The sequence below is a fragment of the Macaca thibetana genome, chromosome 2 (assembly GCF_024542745.1).
Source record: "Macaca thibetana thibetana isolate TM-01 chromosome 2, ASM2454274v1, whole genome shotgun sequence".
NCBI lineage: Eukaryota > Metazoa > Chordata > Mammalia > Primates > Cercopithecidae > Macaca > Macaca thibetana.
Genome location: NC_065579.1, coordinates 142,351,429 through 142,372,154, shown reverse-complemented (window position 1 = coordinate 142,372,154; position 20,726 = coordinate 142,351,429). Strand labels below are relative to the sequence as shown.

The window sequence follows — 20,726 nt, the reverse complement described above, 5'->3', positions numbered from 1 at the left end:
TATAAAATGGGCATGGCCCTAGTGAGCCTTCATAGGTTTGTGGTGAGGAATAGATTACTTAACACAAGTTAACTGTTAGAACCTTGCCTGGCAGATAGTAGGCACGTATAGCTGCTTGTTATCATCATTTTTCCTTTGTTCCCGGCTTTGTACAGGGTATGGGTGACACAGAGATGAATCAGCCTTAGTCCCTACTTAGACTACATTAATGATCTAGGGAAGGAGACAAACCCTGGATGGTGGTACATGCTTGTAGTCCTACCTACTCAGAAGGCTGAGGCAGGAGGATCGCTTGAGTCCAGGAGTTCAAGGCTGCAGTGAGCTGTGATTGCACCACTGCACTCCAGCCTGGGTGATAGAGAGAGACCGTGTCAAAAAAAAAAGCTAGGGATAGTGGAGGGAGTAAGGTTAGGGGAGTGGGGAATAGAGTTGGTGGGTATCATTTAGACAACTGAAATAGTACTTCATGAAGGAACTGGGTTTTGACCTGTGCTTGGAAGGTCAGATTTGCATCTGACCTTAGGAAAGAATGGACTAAGCCAAAAGTGCTGTGTGTAACCAGGACACAGAGCAGGATGGAGATGAGACTGGAAAAAGAGTTCATCACTTTGTAAACTTCAGTCTATCTGACATCAGCCAGCAGCTCTCTTTCCCCCATGTGACTCTACAACTCTTCTCCACTCTAGCTGAAATACCTTCATTAGAGATGATCTCAGCCAATGAATACATACTAGTCACCTCTTGCGTGCAAAGAACACTATTCAAAATAGAAATATGCCCTAGAGGCTTCTGTTGTCAGTCATTCCATCTTGATATCGATGCGTTTTAATGGCTAGTGACTTCCTAATGCCTAGCTGAATTCTGCTCTGAGAAATGGGAAGTTTTATTCTAGAAAAGGGTAGGCCAGGTGCGGTGGCTCACGCCTGTAATCCCAGCACTTTGGGAGGTCAAGGCGGGCAGATCACAAGGTCAGGAGTTCAAGACCAGCCTGGCCAATATGGTGAAACCCCGTCTCTACGAAAAACACAAAAATTAGCTGGGTGTGGTGGCGGCACCTGTAATCCCAGCTACTCAGGGGACTGAGGCAGAAGAATCACTTGAATCCCGGAGGCAGAGGTTGCAGTGAGCTGAGATCGTGCCACTACACTCCAGCCTGGGTGACAGAGCGAGCAAGACTCCATCTAAAAAAAAAAAAAAAAAAAACCAAAAAAAAAAAACTGTAATGGAGTCTGAGGTCTAGGAGATGGGGGATGAGCGGGGATGGGACTGGACACTGGATGTCCAAGGGTAAGAGGAGGCCTGTAGAGGAGGAAACATACATTCACAACGACCCTGCTAAGGACTGTCCTGCCATTTTCACATACTATGAGGTAAGCACTATTACTGTCTCCATTTTACAGATGAGAAACCCAGGGCACAATGAGGGATTAAGTAACTTGCCCATGCTTCCATCGCTAGAAGAGGCAGAGACAGGATTTCAGCCCAGGCAATCTGGCTCTAAGACACAGGAGAGGAGGCTTCCTGCCAAGGTCTTGTGGTAGATTCTCTAGACCATTCTCAAATGGGGGACGATGTTTGCCCCACAACAGGGGTCATTTGGCAATGTCTGGAAACATTTTTTATTGTCACAGCTGAACAGGAAAGTGCTACTGGCATCTGGGAGGGAGGAGGCTGCTAAACATCTCACAATGTGTTACCCAGTCCCAAATGTCAGTCATGTTGAGGCTGAGAAACTGTGGTTTAAATTAGTCAGAGGCTGGGCACAGTGACACATGCCTGTAGTCCCAGCTACCGGCTGCGGTGGGAGGATTGCTTGAGCCCAGGTGTTCAAGACTAGACTGGGCGATATAGCAAGACCTCTGTCTCAGATAAAAAAGTAAAAAATAAATGAGTCAGAGACTAGTAAATCTACCTCCTCTCAGATTTGAGGTCTCAGCTTCAGAGCTGAGAGTAGAAGAAATGGGGCAAGGAATCAAAAGGGAGCCTGCACTTCCTGGCTCAGCTGCTATAACAGAGACTCACAGCACAGCGGCTCCACTAAAAGAAACTTCTTTCCTGTGCACATAGCTGTCAAGAGGTGGCAGGTGGCTCTGTGTGTGAGGCCTGCCAGGGCTCAGGACTCCCTTGCCTTTTTGCTCAGTCATTCCTGGATGTTGACCATGTTTGTGGGATTGGAGTTGGTTCACCAACTTCAAATCTGCATTCCTGTCAAAACTGTACCTAGGCTGGACATGGTGGCTCACACTTGAATCCCAGCACTTTGGGAGGCCAAGGTGGGAGAATTGCTTGAGCCCAGGAGTTCAAGACCAGCCTGGGCAACATAGAGACACCCCGTCTCTACGAGAAAAAAAAAAAAAAAAAAAAAAAAAAGGATGGTGCCTGACTTGTCAGGTACAGATAAAAACTGACTTCCTTCATGAAGCCCCCTGCTAGTTGTCTAACCGATACCTACCACCCCGATTCCCCACTCCTTTAACCCTCCTCCCTCCACTGCCCCGGCCTTCTTGCTTGCCAACAGAACTACCATTTTTTTTGTTAATTAATTTTCTTATTCCTTTGAATGTTGAGTGTTTGTCTCTTTCTTATTTATTTGCCAAGCTCTTTATATATTAAGATATTAACAGGCCGGGCGCGGTGGCTCAAGCCTGTAATCCCAGCACTTTGGGAGGCCGAGACGGGCGGATCACGAGGTCAGGAGATCGAGACCATCCTGGCTAACACGGTGAAACCCCGTCTCTACTAAAAAATACAAAAAACTAGCCGGGCGAGGCGGCGGGCGCCTGTAGTCCCAGCTACTCGGGAGGCTGAGGCAGGAGAATGGCGTAAAACCCGGGAGGCGGAGCTTGCAGTGAGCTGAGATCCGGCCACTGCACTCCAGCCTGGGTGACAGAGCGAGACTCCGTCTCAAAAAAAAAAAAAAAAAAAAAAAAAAAAAAAAAAAAAAAAAAGATATTAACTAAGGTGATATTAACTACTGATTATTGTTATTCCTCCAGGAAAAGCCATGGAGACTTCAGTATCCCCCTCCCAGCCTCAAGACAACAGTCAAGTCCACAGAGAAACGGAAGATCTAGACTGTATGTTTGCCTTCTCTGACCCTCTGGGCAAAACCACATGGGAGGTGGAGTCCAAAAGTAGAAGGGACGGAAGAAGACCCTGCTCAGCTCATTTTGCACAGGGCCTCAAATCACAGTTGAAGTGGGGAAGTAGTGGTTTTACACACATGCACACATACATGTGCATGGTCCAATCTGTCTTCCTGTGCTGTCTAGCTATGGGGACCCTCAGCTGCTTGCCAAACCTCAAGAATTCTCTGGGGGCTTGGGCTGGCACTAGGGATACCCCTAGAAGGTAGAGAGGGTCCTGTGTGACCCCAGAATGGGGAATGGGAAGGTTTAGGGCTTGATCACACCCCATCTTGGCTGTAATTTACAAAGGATCCTAAATTGGCAACTCCTCTACAGAGTCTAGCTTTCTCTGGGCAGGGCAGGGGGCTTAGAAGCCCCTTTTCTGAGTCCATATTCAGATAAATCTCTGTACTGAGCCTTCCTTGAGCCCCTGGTATCTCTGAGAGCCTTGGTCTCCTGCACGTTGCATTGGCCCTAGATATTTGGGAAGATAATCCAGTCCTTCCTGGCTCAAGTCCAAGTAGAACCCTGGAGAGGACTGGGTGGTCCCTGGGGTGGGAAGGGTGGGAAATGCTCATCCCCTGGCCTCTATGTGCCTTGCAGATGGAGAGACAGATTTCCATAAGCAAGATGGGAAGGCTGGACTATTTTCCCAAGAACAGTATGAAAGAGACAAGTCTTCTTCCTCCTCCTCCTCTTCCTCCTCATCCTCTTCTTCCTCCTCCTCCTCCTCAGGTATAGCAAAGATTTAAATATATGTGCATTATTCAAGAAAAAGATTTACATGGGGAAACAATCCCCCATACTTGAAGTCATTGAAGTATTTGAAACTCCAATACTGTTTCTCCACATTCTCTTCTAGAGCCGATCTGTCCACACGTCCTTCTATGTACACAGTTATAATTGATAGTATAGGCAATTCTGTCCTCCATTTAAAAATTTCCCCCATCTTGTCCTAAGCTTTTTGCCATGTTATTCTGTAATATCTCTGCAGCTATTTTCATTTATTTATTTATTTATTTTGAGATGGAGTCTTGCTCAGTCGCCCAGGCTGGAGTGCAGTGGTGCAATCTCGGCTCACTACAAGCTCTGCCTCCCGGGTTCACGCCATTCTCCTGCCTCAGCCTCCCAAGTAGCTGGGACTACAGGTGCCCGCTGCCACGCCTGGCTAGTTTTTTGTATTTTTTAGTAGAGAGGGGGTTTCACCGTGTTAGCCAGGATGGTCTCGATCTCCTAACCTCGTGATCCACTGCCTCGGCCTCCCAAAGTGCTGGGATTACAGGCGTGAGCCACCGCGCCCAGCCTCTGCAGTTATTTTTAATGTTTACCGAACAGCCCCTCAAGTGGCTGCATCTCATGTAAAGTAACATTTAGGTTTATTAGGGGCACCCCAGTGCCATAGTCAAAGCGTGTGTTACAGGTTCAAATCCTGTCTTTACCACTAATTAGCTACATGTTCTTGGGTAAACTGCTCAACCCCTGGCTGCCTCAGTGCCCTCATCTATAAGATGGGGATGATAGCAATACATAATACCTCATGGGATTCTTGTGAGGATTAAATTCGTTATACAGGTAAAGTCTTAGCAAAAAGGACATATTAATAGCTCTAAAAGTAATTGTTGTGTTATGATCTTCCCCTCCCAGGTTTATCATGCTCATGAGCATCCTTGTGCAAAAGCTTTTGCCTTTTGAATTTTTGTACAAATCATTCCTAAGTATTGATTCCTTGTCAGTACTTTAGTGGGTTTAGAGGAACGACATCTCCAATAGCATCTTTTTTTTTTTCTTTTTTTGAGACACAGTCTTGCTCTGTCGCCCAGGCTGAAGTGCAGTGGTATGATCTTGGCTCACTGCAACCTCTGTCTCCTGGGCTCAAGCGATTCTCCTGCCTCAGCCTCCTGAGTAGCTGGGATTACAGGCACTTGCCACCATGCCTGGCCAAATTTTTGTATTTTTAGTAGAGACAAAGTTTCTCCATGTTGGCCAGGCTGGTCTTGAACTCCTGATCTCAGGTGATCTGCCCGCCTTGGCCTCCCAAAGTGCTGGGATTACAGGCGTGAGCCACTGTGCCTGGCCTCCAATAGCATCTTGATTACAAATAACCACATTATTCTCCAAGAAACAGTAGAATGTTCTTTCATTTGTATTCTTTTAATTCAAAATATAAGGCTGAATTCTATAGTAGTAGCACCAGCAATATTTATTGAATGCTTACTCTGTGCTGGGAGCTGTTCTAAGCACTTGCATGTAATAACTCAATTCTCCCAGCAACCCATATAGGAAGGTACTATTATTATTCCCAGTTTACAAGTGAGAAAACTGAAGCACAGAGAGGACAACTGACGTGCTCTAAGAGAACTCAGTAACCAACTTGGGATTCCCTGGAGGTTTTTGTGGAACCGGGGAGGCTAACTCTCCTCAGCCAGAGCTCCTGCACTATGATCTCTTTTATGCTGTGGGCTTGAGCTTAAGATTTTATTTAATGGAAGGTCCCCTGGGCTGGAAGGAAAAAAAAAAAAGAAAAGAAAAGAAAAGCTCTGGTCTTATGTCCTCATGTTGCAAATGCTGAGACCAAGGCCCAAAGCCACAAAATCAATGATCATTTCAGCAGAGGAGGGAGAGTGGCCAGTGGGCCCCGTGGGTTTGTTTGTAGCCAGTCTCCTCATGGCACTGGAAAGGAAGCCATCTCCCCATTTAAACACAAAAAACGAGAAAACACACAAGCCCACCGTGTATGAGGTTTGGCTCTGGAAGAAGAGTTTCCAGGTGCAGGGAGGGGGCTGTTTGTTGCCTGTCGTTTTGTTTCTCCTCCCTGGGCTGGAAGGAGTGTTCTGTCCTCTGGTTGTCCCTCAAGGAGTGCTGCTCCTCCAAAAATGTCCCCCATGTGACCATAATCCCTGGCACCCAGGCACCCTGGAGTCTCCACCTCATACATGGGACTGGCTGAAATTAGCCAAAGGGAGCACTAAGAGAAAGCAGCAGGAGAAAGCCACAGTCCTAGAAGCATGAAGACAGGCTGACATTCAGGATCCTGGTCCCTGATCCTACCGTGACTGACCTGCAGCCAGAATATGACTACCTGTTTTTCAGGCCCGGAGGGGACCTGTTACCCCAGAGGCCCCAAGCCTGGGTACCTCATTGCAGCCCTGCCGTCCTCACACGCAGGACCCTCACTCATAGTCACATCCAGCATCTCTCTCCCACATACCTGTTTTATTTATTTATTTATTTTTACTTATTTATTTATTTTTTTGAGACAGAGTCTTGCACTGTTGCCCAGGCTGGAGTGCAGTGGCGTGATCTCGGCTCACTGCAACCTCCGCCTCTTGGGTTCACACCATTCTTCTGCCTCGCCTCCCGAGGAGCTGGGACTACAGGCACCCGCCACCACACCCGGCTAATTTTTTGTCAGGAATTCACAACCAGCCTGACTAATATGGTGAAACCTCGTCTCTAGTTAAAAAAAAAAAAAAAAAGGCCGGGCGCGGTGGCTCAAGCCTGTAATCCCAGCACTTTGGGAGGCCGAGGCGGGCGGATCACAAGGTCAGGAGATCGAGACCACAGTGAAACCCCGTCTCTACTAAAAATACAAAAAATTAGCCGGGCGCGGTGGCGGGCGCCTGTAGTCCCAGCTACTCAGGAGGCTGAGGCAGGAGAATGGCGTGAACCCAGGAGGCGGAGCTTGCAGTGAGCCGAGATCGCGCCACTGCACTCCAGCCTGGGCAACAGCGTGAGACTCCGTCTCAAAAAAAAAAAAAAAAAAAAAAAAAAATTAGCCAGGCGTGGTGGCACATGCCTGTAATCTGAGCTACTTGGGAGGCTGAGACAGGAGAATCATTGTACCTGGGAGGCGGAGGTTGCAGTGAGCCGAGATCGTGCCACTGCACTCCAGCCTGGGCAACAAGAGCAAAACTCCGTCTCAAAAAAAAAAAAAAAAAAAAAAAAAAAAGCCAGGCGCGGTGGCTCATGCCTCTAATCCCAGCACTTTGGGAGGCCAAGGCGGGCGGATAACCTGAGGTCGGGAGTTCAAGACTAGCCTGACCAACATGGAGAAACCCTGTCTCTACTAAAAGTACAAAATTAGCCGGGCGTGGTGGTGGGCGCTTGTAATCCCAGCTACTAGGGAGGCCGAGGCAGGAGAATCGCTTGAACCTGGGAGGTGGAGGTTGCAGTGAGCTGAGATCACGCCATTGCACTCCAGCCTGGGCAACAAGAGAGAAACTCTGTCTCAAATAAAAAAAAAAAAGAAAGAAAATTGGAATAACTTTTACTTTGTTTTCTGTATTTCTTTATTTTGCAACATGCATTATCTTTTTAGCAATAAAAAGTCATTTTTGCACTGATGAATATTTGTGAAATATAGAAGAGAATAGAAGTCAAAATCCTCTCTTCTGAGATAAACACCACTGTTGTGATTTTGTTGAGCTTCCCAATCCCTCTTCCTCCTTATCCAGTTGAGATCACAGATGCACTGATGTTTAAGCACAATTAATTTGGTTTCCTGAAATTTTTTAAATTGCCCATGACTGACCAGGAGGTCCCATGGTCCTGTCTTGGGATAAAGGAATCTTTTGGACCTGGAGCCAGAAACTCGTAGCCCTGAATTCTTGGAATGCTGACTGGCCAAAGAGCACAAATGACAACCATTTTCAAGTCTTGATCAAGCTCCTGTTCACAGCTAGGCACCCTTGCAGGGTGGAGAACCCAGGTCATGTCCTTCAGGAGATGAAATGTTTGGAGAGAGGCACATCATGAGACCGCTGGCCTTCATGTCCATTGAGTCAAGGACAAACAGTTGGTGCTATAGAAACCCCAGCAGGGAAAGGCAAGACCAGTGTGAGCTGGGGCAGTTGGCAAAGGCTTTCTATAGGAGGTGTGACATCAGCTTAAGCTTCTCAATAACACAGACAAACAGGAAGGATATTCCGGCGGGTGGGAGACACAGCAAACATCCAGAGCCAGTGTGATGGGTGGGGAAACAGAGATGACACAGCCCCTGCACTTGGTGGGATGGAAGCCATCTCAGTACTGTGACGCCTCATGGGACCTTGTCTTATCTTCATGGAAGTCTTATAAAGTAGGCAAGGCAGCAGCAGAAATATTATGCAGACATGAAACCAACAGAAATATTAAGGGATTTGTCCAAAGTCACACAGAATGTGAGTGGCAGGTCTCCTATCTCCAGTCCCCAAATCAGAGTTCCTCCCACCAAACCACACTCTTCGCATAAACTAAATTCTGAGAATGGCCACCAGAATGAACGCATTCCCAGCTCAGTCCAGGCGGAGCTTCTCCTCCAGCTTGTGTTTGTTCCCCGCAGAGAGCAGCGATGAAGACCAGCACCCCAGAGCAACCAGAAAACGTCGACGGAGCCTGGGGGCTGGACACCCCCATGGGAACAGCTCACCCGGTAGGCAATAGGCCTTACCATTTTTCTTTTGCCTGCTCACTCACTGTTGAGTTTCTCAGTGGAACTGAACCTGCCTGTGTGATGTTCTTCACAGCATTGTTTACGGCAGGATAAAATAGGAAATAGCCTGACAGCAGCAGAATAAAGGATGCTGCACCCTGTCCTGGTGACAGCTCTGCTCTTCACCTATCGCTGAACCGAAAAAGAAAGATGCCAAATCATAGAATTAATTTGATCTCGTATATACTTTATAAAAATTCAGACATATGGTTATAATCAAAACTGGAAGGAAAAATACCAAAATGTTAATAGTGGTTATCTCAGGATGGTGGAATTATAAGTGATTTTTATTTTCCCTTTTTTGAACTGTCCTATACTATAAATAATTTACAATGAGCATGTTTTATTTTTTATTTATTTATTTTTTGGAGACAGGGTTTCACTCTTGTTGCCCAGGCTGGAGTGCAATGGCGCGATCTTGGGTCACCATAACCTCCACCTCCCGGGTTCAAGCAATTTTCCTTCCTCAGCCTCCCAAGTAGGAGGCTAGGATTACAGGCATGTGCCACCATGCCTGGCTAATTTTGTATTTTTAGTAGAGATGGGGTTTTACCATGTTGCTCAGGCTGGTCTCCTGGACTCAAGTGATCCACCCACCTCGGCCTCCCAAAGTGCTGGGATTACAGGGGTAAGCCACCGCGCCTGGCAGAGCATGTTTTATTTTTACAACCAGGAAATAATTTTTGCAAAAGAAATAAACAACAAATTTCATAGGAAGGAAAGACCACGGGGAAAAGGGCTGAATTATTGCCTAGTACAGAACCTGTCACACAGAAGCTGTTTAATAAATGCTGCCCATGAGGCTAGAGCTGAGCCCTGGGTTCTCTTTCTGGATATAAACATGATTAGGAACGCAGGCTTTGGCAACAGACCTAGTAGAGTTGCCACTTGCTGGCTATATGACTTTGGGAAAATAATGTAACTGTTTGAGCCTCAGTGTCCTTATCTGTATAATGGGTGGGGTAGGTACTAATACCTTCTTCATAGGATGTCTGTGAGGAGCAAATGAAGTATTAAATATAAATCACTTAGTACAGTGTTGGTGCATGCTAGTGCCCAATATATACCCACTATTAACCCTGAGCAAGGTCCAAGTCCTCTTAGGTCTTGAGTGCTTTATGAATGTGGTCACCTCTGGAAGCTCTGGGGGCATCAGAGAGGGCAAAGGGAAGGTACTTGTGCTGCCTTGCCTCTTGAAGACCACCCCCCACCTCACCGCCAGCACAAGGACTCTGGTACTTCTTTTTTTTTTTTTTTTGAGACGGAGTCTCGCTCTGTCGCCCAGGCTGGAGTGCAGTGGCCGGATGTCAGCTCACTGCAAGCTCTGCCTCCCGGGTTTACGCCATTCTCCTGCCTTAGCCTCCCGAGTAACTGGGACTACAGGTGCCCACCAGCTCGCCCGGCTAGTTTTTTGTATTTTTTAGTAGAGAGGGGGTTTCACCGTGTTAGCCAGGATGGTCTCGATCTCCTGACCTCGTGATCCGCCTGTCTCAGCCTCCCAAAGTGCTGGGATTACAGGCTTGAGCCACCGCGCCCGGCCGGACTCTGGTACTTCTTAAGCTTCAAAGCCATGGGAGATGGAAGTGGCCTGGGTCACTGTGTTTGGGAGTTCTGACTAAGGGGTTTGTCTCCATCCAGGTCCTGGGCATGGGGAGCCTGGCGTTTTGAAGGATGAGCTTCAGCTCTATGGAGGTAATCAGTTTCCCAGTGGCTTTGGAGAAAACAATTAGATGAAGGAAAAGAGGGCTTTGTTGAGCAGAAACAAGGTCATGAGGGTGATTCATGAGCTGAAAAGTCCCACCCAAATACAGGAGATGTGGCCAGTTGGGTGGTTATGAAATTGGCAGGTGGGGAGGTGGGCATGAGATTGTCTTGAGGAAATCCTGCATTTTCTGGGGTCTTTGTTTGTTTTGAGACGGAGTCTCACTCTGTCGCCCAGGCTGGAGTGCAGTGGTGTGATCTCAGCTCACTGCAACTTCCACCTCCCGAATTCAAGTGATTCTCCTGCCTCAGCCTCCCCAGTAGGTGCGACCACAGGTGCACACCACCACACCCAGCTAATTTTTTGTATTTTTAGTAGAGACGGGGTTTCACTATGTTGGCCAGGATGGTCTTGATCTCCTGACCTTGTGATCTGCCCACCTCGGCCTCCCGAAGTGCTGGGATTACAGGCGTGAGCCACCTCGTCCAGCCAATCCTGCATTTTCGTCTGAGCTATAACCTTGACTTATGGGGTGACCATGAACAGTCACCCACTTTTCTGGGCCTCAGCTCCTAAACGAGTAGAATGGGACGTGATCGGTAACCCCTCTCTTGGAATACTGGGCTGTTTCAGCACACAAGGAAAAATTAAGGATCTGATCTCCACAATACCCATTTTACAGAATAATTATTTCTAATACCCTGATTACTACAGTGAGGAGGCATAAATAATATGGCGCTTTGGTTGGTAGCACTAGGATGCAATAGAACTTGTAGAATGAGAAACAAAAAAAGAAAAAAAAAAGAACTTGTAGAATGAACTCTTTTGCCAAAGAATATGACAAATGCACACTACTAGATAAGAAAGCTTTAATATCTGTGTTTAATCCAATATTTCTGAAATCTACATCGTCTCCTAATGCCTGGCAATAACCTAAGTAAAACAGTGGAAAACACTTATGTATATGCTAAAGAAAAGATTTCATTTGTTATGTAACAAATACAATCAGTGGTTACCTCTGGGTCATCTGTCTTGTGGGTTTTTGTTTTTGTTTTTTGTTTTTTGTTTTTTTTGCGACACGGTCTCACTCTGTTGTCCAGGCTGCAATGCAGTGGTGTGATCATGATTCACCACAGCCTCAACCTCCTGGGCCCAGGTGATCCTCCCATCTCAGTCTCCCAGGTAGCTGGGACTACAGATGTGTGCCACCACACTCAGCCAATTTTTTTTATTTTTTAGTAGAGACAGAGTTTTGCCATGTTGCCCAGGCTGGTCTCAAACTACTGAGCTCAAGTGATCCTCCCGCCTTGGCCTCCCAAAGTGCTAGAATTACAGGCATCTTTCTTTTCTTTCTTTCTTTCTTTTTTGTTACAGAAACAAGTATAATCTGGTTTAGAAAAATGTTTTTAATTACTCTAGTAATTTAAGAAAGGTTTCACTGGGTATAAAATAAGATAAACCGGCCGGGCGCGGTGGCTCAAGCCTGTAATCCCAGCACTTTGGGAGGCCGAGACGGGCGGATCACGAGGTCAGGAGATAGAGACCATCCTGGCTAACACGGTGAAACCCCGTCTCTACTAAAAAATACAAAAAAACTAGCCGGGCGAGGTGGCAGCGCCTGTAGTCCCAGCTACTCGGGAGGCTGAGGCAGGAGAATGGCGTGAACCCGGGAGGCAGAGCTTGTAGTGAGCTGAGATCCGGCCACTGCACTCCAGCCTGGGTGACAGAGCAAGACTCCGTCTCAAAAAAAAAAAAAAAAAAAAAAAAAAAAAAAGATAAACCTTTATGTTCATATGTATTTTAAAATATTTTTCTCATTAAGTAATTCATATTCACCGTAGAAAATGTAGATACAGTCACGTATTCATGAATTACTTCTTTCCCCCAGACATTGGAGGTGCTTAGTAAATTACATTGCTTGAGTCTCATTTCATGTTGTCCTTGATATGCTCTCTGCACTCTCTGTATTGGCCCCTCTGATCACTTTGCAGATGGCGTTCAGTGTGCTGAGTGCCTATTGTCACATGCTAAGTGCCCCTTGTGGTGTTCATGTCCTGGGGCTGCCCTGAGGGACAGGAAACGTACAGAAGTTGGGGCCTGATGGTAGGAAGATCATACAAGTGCCTGTCCGCCCTTAAGGGAAAGAAGATGACAGGCTAGGAGCAAGGTCACCAGGGAACTAGAACAGGCACCAAGAACCACATGGTGAATGGTGTGGGAAGGACACCCAGGACTGGATTAATGCAGAGGTGGCAGCTCAGGTCTATAGGACTCAACTCACCCTTGGCAGCCCAGCCAAGTGGCTCAACAATCAGGGCGGGAGCCAAGGATTGAGGTGTACAAGCCAGCTTGGCTCCCACATGCTCAGACCCTGGTAGGTCTAGAAGCCAGCAAGATGGCATGAGCTTGGAGTTGCCTGTCTAGTCCAGAGTTCTATGGGTAAAAGGCAGCAGGTGTCATCACCTGCATCTGGATAGCCTGGAGCAGGCATGTGCAAATGGGTGGCCCATGTGGGCAGATGCTTTTTATCTGGCTCACAGAATGGCTTTTGGGGGGTCAGGGTAGGGGTAGGTTTTTTTTTTTAATTTTTTGGTTTTTTGAGATGCGGTCTCACTCCTTTGCTCAGGCTGGAGTGCAGTGGTGCCATCTCGGCTCACTGCAACCTCCACCTCCCGGGCTCAAGCGATTCTCCTACCTTAGCCTCCTGAGAAGCTGGGACTACATGCATGCGCCACCATGCCCAGCTAATTTTTGTATTTTTGGTAGAGACAGGATTTTACCATATTTCCCAGGCTGGTCTTGAACTCCTGGATTCAAGTGATCTATCTGCCTTGACCTTCCAAAGTGCTGGGATTACAAGTGTGAACCATCGTGCCCGGCCCACACAGAAACACAGAGTGCTTTTTTTTTTTTTTTTCCTGTGTTTTTAGTAGAGTTGGAGTTTCACTGTGTTAGCCAGGTTGGTCTCGATCTCCTGACCTTATGATCCACCTGCTTCGGCCTCCCAAAGTTCTGGGATTACAGGTGTGAGTCACCGCCCCCGGCCCAGAACGCTTTATTTATTTATTTATTTTGAGACGGAGTCTTGCTCTGTCGCCCAGGCTGGAGTGCAGTGGTGTGATCTTGGCTCACTGCACGCTCCGCCGCCTGGGTTCATGCCATGCTCCTGCCTCATCCTCCCAAGTAACTGGGACTACAGACGGCCTCCACCACGCCTGGCTAATTTTTTTGTGTTTTCAGTAGAGACGGGGTTTCACTGTGTTCACCAGGATGGTCTTGATCTCCTGACCTCCTGATCCTCCCGCCTCAGCCTCCCAAAGTGCTGGGATTACAGGCATGAGCCACCGCGCCAGGCCCAGAATGCTTTTTTAAAATTATGATTGTGTGGCCAGGCGCTGTGGCTCACGCCTGTAATCCCAGCACTTTGGGAGGCTGAGGCAGGTGGATCACTTGAGGTTAGGAGTTCAAGACCAGCCTGGCCAACATGGCAAAACCCCGTCTCTACTAAAAATACAAAAATTAGCCAGATGTGGTGGCACCCTTAATCCCAGCTACTCAGGAGCCTGAGGCAGGAGGATTGCTTGAACCTGGGAGGCAGAGGTTGCAGTGAGCTGAGATCATGCCACTGTACTCCAGCCTGGGCGGCAGAGTGAGACTCTGTCTCAAATAAATAAATAAATAAATATTATAAATATATAATAGATAATTTATACAAATTATATAATATATAAATATATGTTTATATAAAATTATATAATATATAAATATATATAAATTATATATATATGTAATTATGATTGTGAAAGCCAGACACTATGGCTCGCACCTGTAATCCCAGCTACTTGGGAGGCTGAGGCAGGAAGAGTGCTTCAGCCCAAGCGTTTGAGACTGCAGTGAGTCATGATTGTGCCATTGCCCTGCAACCTGGATGACAGAGAGAGAACCTGTCTCTAAATAAATAAATTTTAAAAATAAAATTATGAATGTAAATATATTTCATCAATTCTACACCACATTTTTTTCACATTTGAATATTTCTGAAATCAGGATGCATCTTAAAAATCACTGGCAAAGTTAGGCATGGTAGTTCATGACTATAATCCCAGCACTTTGGGAGGCCAAGGTGGGAGGATTGCTTGAGCTCAGGAGTTCAAGACCAGCCTGGACAACATAGCAAGACCCTATCTCTATTTTAAAAAATCGGCCGGGCGCGGTGGCTCAAGCCTGTAATCCCAGCACTTTGGGAGGCCGAGACGGGTGGATCACGAGGTCGGGAGATCGAGACCATCCTGGCTGACACGGTGAAACCCCGTCTCTACTAAAAAATACAAAAAACTAGCCGGGCGAGGTGGCGGGCGCCTGTAGTCCCAGCTACTTGGGAGGCTGAGGCAGGAGAATGGCGTGAACCCGGGAGGCGGAGCTTGCAGTGAGCTGAGATCAGGCCACTGCACTCCAGCCTGGGTGGCAGAGCGAGACTCCGTCTAAAAAAAAAAAAAAAAAAAAAAAAAAAATCACTGGCGGCTGGGTGCAGTGGCTCACGCCTGTAATCCCAGCACTTTGGGAGGCCGAGGTGGGCAGATCACGAAGTCAGGAGATCAAAACCATGCTGGCTAACACGGTGAAACCCCATCTGTACTAAAAATACAAAAAAATTAGCCAGGCGTGGTGGCGGGCGTTTGCAGTCCCAGCAACTCAGGAGGGTGAGGCAGGAGAATGGTGTGAACCTGGGAGGCAGAGCTTGCAGTGAGTGGAGATCGCGCCACTGTACTCCAGCCTGGGGGACAGAGCAAGACTTCATCTCAAAAAAAAAAAAAAAAAAATCACTAGCAACTTACAGTTATAACTGTCAAGGGCTTTTCTTACATGGTAGTACATAAAATAATGTCATGTCTCACAAGCAATGGCATTTTGATTTGAGAGTTGCCAAATTTTTTTTTTTTTTTTTTTTTTTTTTTTTTTTTTTTTTTTTTTTTTTTTTGAGACAGAGTCTTACTCTGTCTCCAGGCCAGAGTGCAGTGGTGTGATCTCAGCTCACTGCAACCCCTGCCTCCTGGGTTTGAGCGATTATCCTGCCTCAGCCTCCCAAGTAGCTGGGACTATAGGCGCGTGCTACCATGCCCAGCTAATTTTTGTGTTTTTAGTAGAGACGGGGTTTCACCATGTTAGCCAGAACGGTCTCCATCTCTTGACCTTGTGATCCGCCCACCTCGGCCTCCCAAAGTGTTGGGATTACGGGCGTGAGTCACTGCGCCCGGCCCAAACTTTTTTATAATTAGGAAGTTTAACTGAAAACCTGGCTTCTCTGGGGAAATTGACAAACCTGTAAGAGTGGGCAGGCATTTCTACAGCAGCTTTCTGTGGCTGGTGGGTGGTGGCTGCCCCTTTAGTTGGAACAGGAACCCTCCAGCCGGCTCCATTCCCCACCTGGCACACTCCAGGTTAAGTGGAAGGTCTCCCAGCAGGATCCACCTTCCCTGAAGCATGACTTCTCCCTCCCCAGAGGATCATGGGTATATGATCACTGATTTCCTTTCTGTGCAGATGCTCCAGGAGAGGTGGTACCCTCTGGGGAGTCAGGTGAGTGTCCAGTTAGGGGAGAGAGGTCGTTGGTGCTGGTGTTGAGCCAGGTCTAGGCATCACCTCTCCCCTAAGACAGCCAGCTCCTGCTGGGGTATCTGACTGTGAGAAACAGGAGCCCCAGGTCCACTGAGCCTAGGCTCATCAAGTGGGCTGGGCCAGCTGTGGCATGAAGCAGGGAGTCCGGGGAGCTTGGAAAGCTGTCCCAGAAAGACCCAAGGAGATTACAACCAACCAGCCATCAGTAGAAAGGAGGATCCTTGGGGGCTGCAGAATTCCATGGGGACATTTTTTTAGGTCACCTATAGCCTTCCCCAGGGTGGAGGCAGCTGTTAAGGCACCCCAAGCAGGGTTGGGCACTAATGTTGAGTTTCTCGTTTCCAGGACTCCGAAGGAGAGGCTCTGACCCAGCAAGTGGTAAATACACAAGCTCAAATAGGACAGCCAGAGTGGGTGTTGATTCCAGACGATGGGTTGGGACTTCAGACAGCCTGAGAGGGTGGGTTAGTCCCAGCAGGGACTGTTGCCAGCCAATGTCACTATGATTCAGAAGGGGGATCTCCAGTGCAGGGGAAATGGAACGGAAGGTGGACTCAGGCCTGAGGAAGGAGGAGGAAATCAGTGGGGGTTCCAAGGACAGCACCCCCATCTTCACAGTTTTGCTTGACTGCTCCTGCAGTGAGTGCCCTCTGACCCAGGAAGAAGTACCCGGGATATTAATTCTCAATGACGTAGGGAAGAGAAAATCCCACCTGCCGTCCTGCTTCAGAGTTAAACACTCATCTCTCTCTCTTGTTCCTAAGGAGAAGTGGAGGCCTCTCAGTTAAGCAGACAGAATATAAAGAAAGATGGTAAGGAACTTGGTGCAGCAGACCTGCTTTTTCCTGTCTGGCTGGATTTCTAGGGGTGAAATAGCACAGTAGCAATCATTACCCACCTCTGTCGTATGCCCTGCAGTTTACATATTACTCAGCTTAGAATCAACTCAACAGGGTGGGACAATGGTTCCCATTTTGCGGATATGAAAACTGAGGTTCCAGGCTGGGGAGTGGCCTTACAGCTCGTGAGTGGCGTGGCCTGAGCTTGAGCCCTGGTCCTCTGCTTTTTCTGCTATGCACAGTCTCTAGGATGGTAAATGCCTTCCAGGCCTTGTGGCCAGGATGGGGAGCTGGAGGTCAGCTGAGCTGAGAGAGTTGTAAGGTTAGATTAGACCAGACTCTGGGAAAGGAGCAGTGAAAATGGGAGTAACCTCCCCGCTCCAGGCCTGGAATCCATGGGGACTTCTAGGAGGAAGGGGAGGGCAAGAGGAAAGACCATGGTGCTCAACACAGAGACTTTTTGTAATTAAAAAAAAAAAAAAGGCCGGGCGCGGTGGCTCACGCCTATAATCCCAGCACTTTGGGAGGCCGAGGCGGGCGGATCACAAGGTCAGGAGATCGAGACCACGGTGAAACCCCGTCTCTACTAAAAATACAAAAAATTAGCTGGGCACGGTGGCGGGTGCCTGTAGTCCCAGCTACTCAGGAGGCTGAGGCAGGAGAATGGCGTGAACCCGAGAAGCGGAGCTTGCAGTGAGCCGAGATCGCGCCACTGCACTCCAGCCTGGGCGACAGAGCGAGACTCCGTCTCAAAAAAAAAAAAAAAAAAAAAAAAAAAAGGCCAGACCTGCCGGCTCACAGCTGTAATCCCAATACTTTGGGAGGCCGAGATGAGAGAATTGCTTGAGGCCGGGAGTTCAAGACCAGCCTAGGCAACATAGCGAGACCTTGTCTCTACTGAAAATTTAAAAATTCTCTGGGTATGATGGCATGCACCTGTAGGCCTCGCTACTTGTGAGGCTGAAGCAGGAGAATTGCTTAAGCTGAGGACTTGAAGGTTGCAATGAGCTGTGATCGCACAACTGCACTCCACCCTGGGTGACAGAGCAAGACCTTGTCTCCTCTGCCCAAAAAAGAGAGAGAAAGCAGCAGATATTGATTCCCCACCCCTGCCTTCACAGATGAGTTTTTCCATTTCGTCCTCCTGTGCTTTGCCATCGGGGCCTTGCTGGTGTGTTATCACTATTACGCAGGTGAGGGGAGGTGCCCTGGGGAATGCACCAGGGGAATGGCATGGGGGGGGTGCAGGGGGCAGGGGCGTCAAGACCTGGAGGCTGACCATTCCCTCCCTCACTGCCCTTCCAGACTGGTTCATGTCTCTTGGGGTCGGCCTGCTCACCTTTGCCTCCCTGGAAACTGTTGGCATCTACTTTGGACTAGGTAAGCCCCTCCCCAGAATGCACACACACACAGTCTCTTGGAGGGGTGGCGGGTAGAAATATTCATTTTCATACTCATTGAAATATGGACCAGAGAGTCACAATATACACTTTAAAACAAATTTTCCTTATGCTCATGTTTTCTTCCTGACCACTTTCAAGGTCAATGTAAGGTCACTGGCAAAACCCTGTGGGAAAAATGGGCAGCTCCATACAATGCAACAGCAACAGTTTAAAGTGGCAAACAGGCTGGGCCCAGGGCACACACCCATGATTCCAGTTACTCAGGAGATTGGGGCAAGAGGATCGCTTGAGCCCAGGAATTTGTTCAGCCTGGGCAACACAGCAAGACTCTGTCTATAAAATAAATAGATAAAAGTGACAAACAAAATAGAACTAGCCAGATACTGAAAACAAGTTAGTTAATGGAGTTGGGAACTGAATTTGGCGAGTGAGTTTCCTGCCACTATTCCTGCTGTTCACGGTTGTTGTTTTCAGTAATAATAACTCTAGTACCATTATCTAAGCTTAACCTGCTGCCTGAAATTCCGCCATCAGAGCTTTGTTTGCATGAGTTAGGTCCTTGTCTAATGGTGGCCAGGTATCCTTTGTGGGGGTACAAACTTAACTCACTTTTTGTTTGCTTCTGAGCAGTGTACCGCATCCACAGCGTCCTGCAAGGTTTCATCCCCCTCTTCCAGAAGTTCAGGCTGACAGGTAACTTTTAAAGTCTTCCTGTGTTCACTCTTTTTCTCCCTAGCAGGGTCTTCGTTTAGAAAGAGACTTAGCATACAGGAAAGAACACAGCCCGGTGGCAGAGGACCCAGGTTCGAGTCCTACCTCTGCCAGTTTACTAGCTCTGTGACCCTGGATGAGCCATGTAGCCTTGGCTTCCTCAACTGGAAAATAGGTGTAATGCTTTTCTGCTACACAAGTGTGTTGTGAAGATCAAGTGAGGAATGGATGCAAAGGCCTGAAGTGTGAAACAGTAGAAAAATGTGTCTTCATTCTCTTATAGAGCTTTACACTTCCCCAAACACTATCTTCTCCATGGCTGTACTTGCCTAATGGCAACTGGGGAGGTAGGCTTTACCAATGCTACACTCGACCAATAGGAAACTGAGGCTCAGAGAGGTGGAGTGACTCGCCCACAGTCACACAGCTTCAGTGGCTGGGCTGGGCGAAAGCACATCGTCTTTCTTGACTGACAGCTCTGTGACCACCTTATGTCTCAGAATGGAGAGGCCAAGTGGCTGTGCTGGGGAAATATCTGTCTCCTTTAATCCATGCAATAAATAAAAAGAAAACTAGCTATTATGACAGTGGGTCATTGAGACCCATGGCTTCTGGGGTGACTACATCATGCCAGCTGTGAGGGGTACTTGGGCATCTGAGGTGATGGTGGGGATGAAGCCTGCTGCCTTCAGAATCCCATGCCATCTTGTGGCCTTTGCCTTCCAGGGTTCAGGAAGACTGACTGAGGCCACTGCCAGGTGGGCAGCAGAGGCAGGCCCCACTGTGACCACCACTGCGACACCTGAGCCCACAAGGACAGACCGGCATTCTGAGAGATGCGCAGGAGAGCAAGCCAGACCAATAAAAAGAACGCTTTTCCTTCCATGTGGTCTGAATGTTGGCACCAGCCCAGGCAGGGGCATCATTTGGGCAGTACTGCTGTGCAACCCAGCTGCCAGGATGGAAGGCAGAGGGTGGGTGTGGGGCCTGAGCCTTCACAGTACCTGGACCAACAGGAAGATTCTGGGAGGTCACTGCTTTCAGAAGATAGCAAGAGACCATGGGCTCTGCAAGCTGTGATCTGTCTGGGTCATGGTTTTTCTCAAATCCCAGGCCATCTGGGTATGCTCTCAGGTGCTACCAAGCCATCCCGGGAGAGATGGATAGTCCACTGCCCTGAGGCAGGGAGCCACCAGGTTGGGGTCCCTTGGTGAACCTGATACAGGTAAGATGCTGAGGACTAAAACTATTTTTTTGCACCCCCCAAAAAAAAGGCAGGAAAATGATCATCAGAAACAAAATGGCAGCCAGGCATGGGGGCTCACACCTGTAATCCTAGCACTTTGGGAGGCTCAGGCTAAGGGTCGCTTGAAGCTAAGAGCTCAAGACCAGCCTGGGCAACATAGTGAGACCCCCATCTCTACAATTTTTTTTTTGTTGTTAATGACCAAATGTGGTGGTACATACCTGTACATACCTGCAGTTCCAGCTACTCAAGAGGCTGAGGCAGGAGGACTGCTTGAGCCCAGGAGTTCAGGGCTCCAGCAGTCAATCCACTCCACGATCAAGCCACTGCACTCCAGCCTGGGCGACAGAGCAAGACCCTTTCTCTAAAATTAAAAAAAAAAAAAGACAAATAAAAATTGCATATATTATAGTGTACAACATGTTTTGAAATATGTGGAATGGCTAAATCAAACTAACATATGTATCACCTCACATACCATTTTTTTTATGATGAGAACAGTCAAAACCTACTGTCAGCAATTTGCAAGTATACAATACATTGTTATTAACTATGATCACCATGCTATATGATAGATCTCCTGAACTTGAACTGAGTTCTTGATGGTCACA

General features: G+C 47.8%; 1 protein-coding gene across 3 annotated transcripts in view; it reads left to right on the top strand.

Annotated features, from left to right (window-relative positions):
* Positions 1-19,752, top strand: part of TMEM40 (transmembrane protein 40) — a 31,383-nt gene extending 11,631 nt beyond the window's left edge. Inside the window, exons 2-12 of one of the 3 annotated variants that reach the window (XM_050781511.1) lie at positions 2,997-3,077; positions 3,732-3,863; positions 8,449-8,538; positions 10,237-10,290; positions 15,842-15,877; positions 16,262-16,294; positions 16,681-16,728; positions 17,877-17,948; positions 18,061-18,135; positions 18,789-18,851; positions 19,596-19,752. In XM_050781511.1, coding sequence (XP_050637468.1) covers positions 3,005-3,077; positions 3,732-3,863; positions 8,449-8,538; positions 10,237-10,290; positions 15,842-15,877; positions 16,262-16,294; positions 16,681-16,728; positions 17,877-17,948; positions 18,061-18,135; positions 18,789-18,851; positions 19,596-19,615 — 696 coding nt within the window. In that variant the 5' untranslated portion in view covers positions 2,997-3,004 and the 3' untranslated portion in view covers positions 19,616-19,752. The remainder of the gene's footprint in view (positions 1-2,996; positions 3,078-3,731; positions 3,864-8,448; positions 8,539-10,236; positions 10,291-15,841; positions 15,878-16,261; positions 16,295-16,680; positions 16,729-17,876; positions 17,949-18,060; positions 18,136-18,788; positions 18,852-19,595) is intronic. The other 2 variants (XM_050781512.1, XM_050781513.1) reach the window with 2 other exon arrangements.
* The last annotated feature ends 974 nt before the right edge of the window (positions 19,753-20,726 follow it).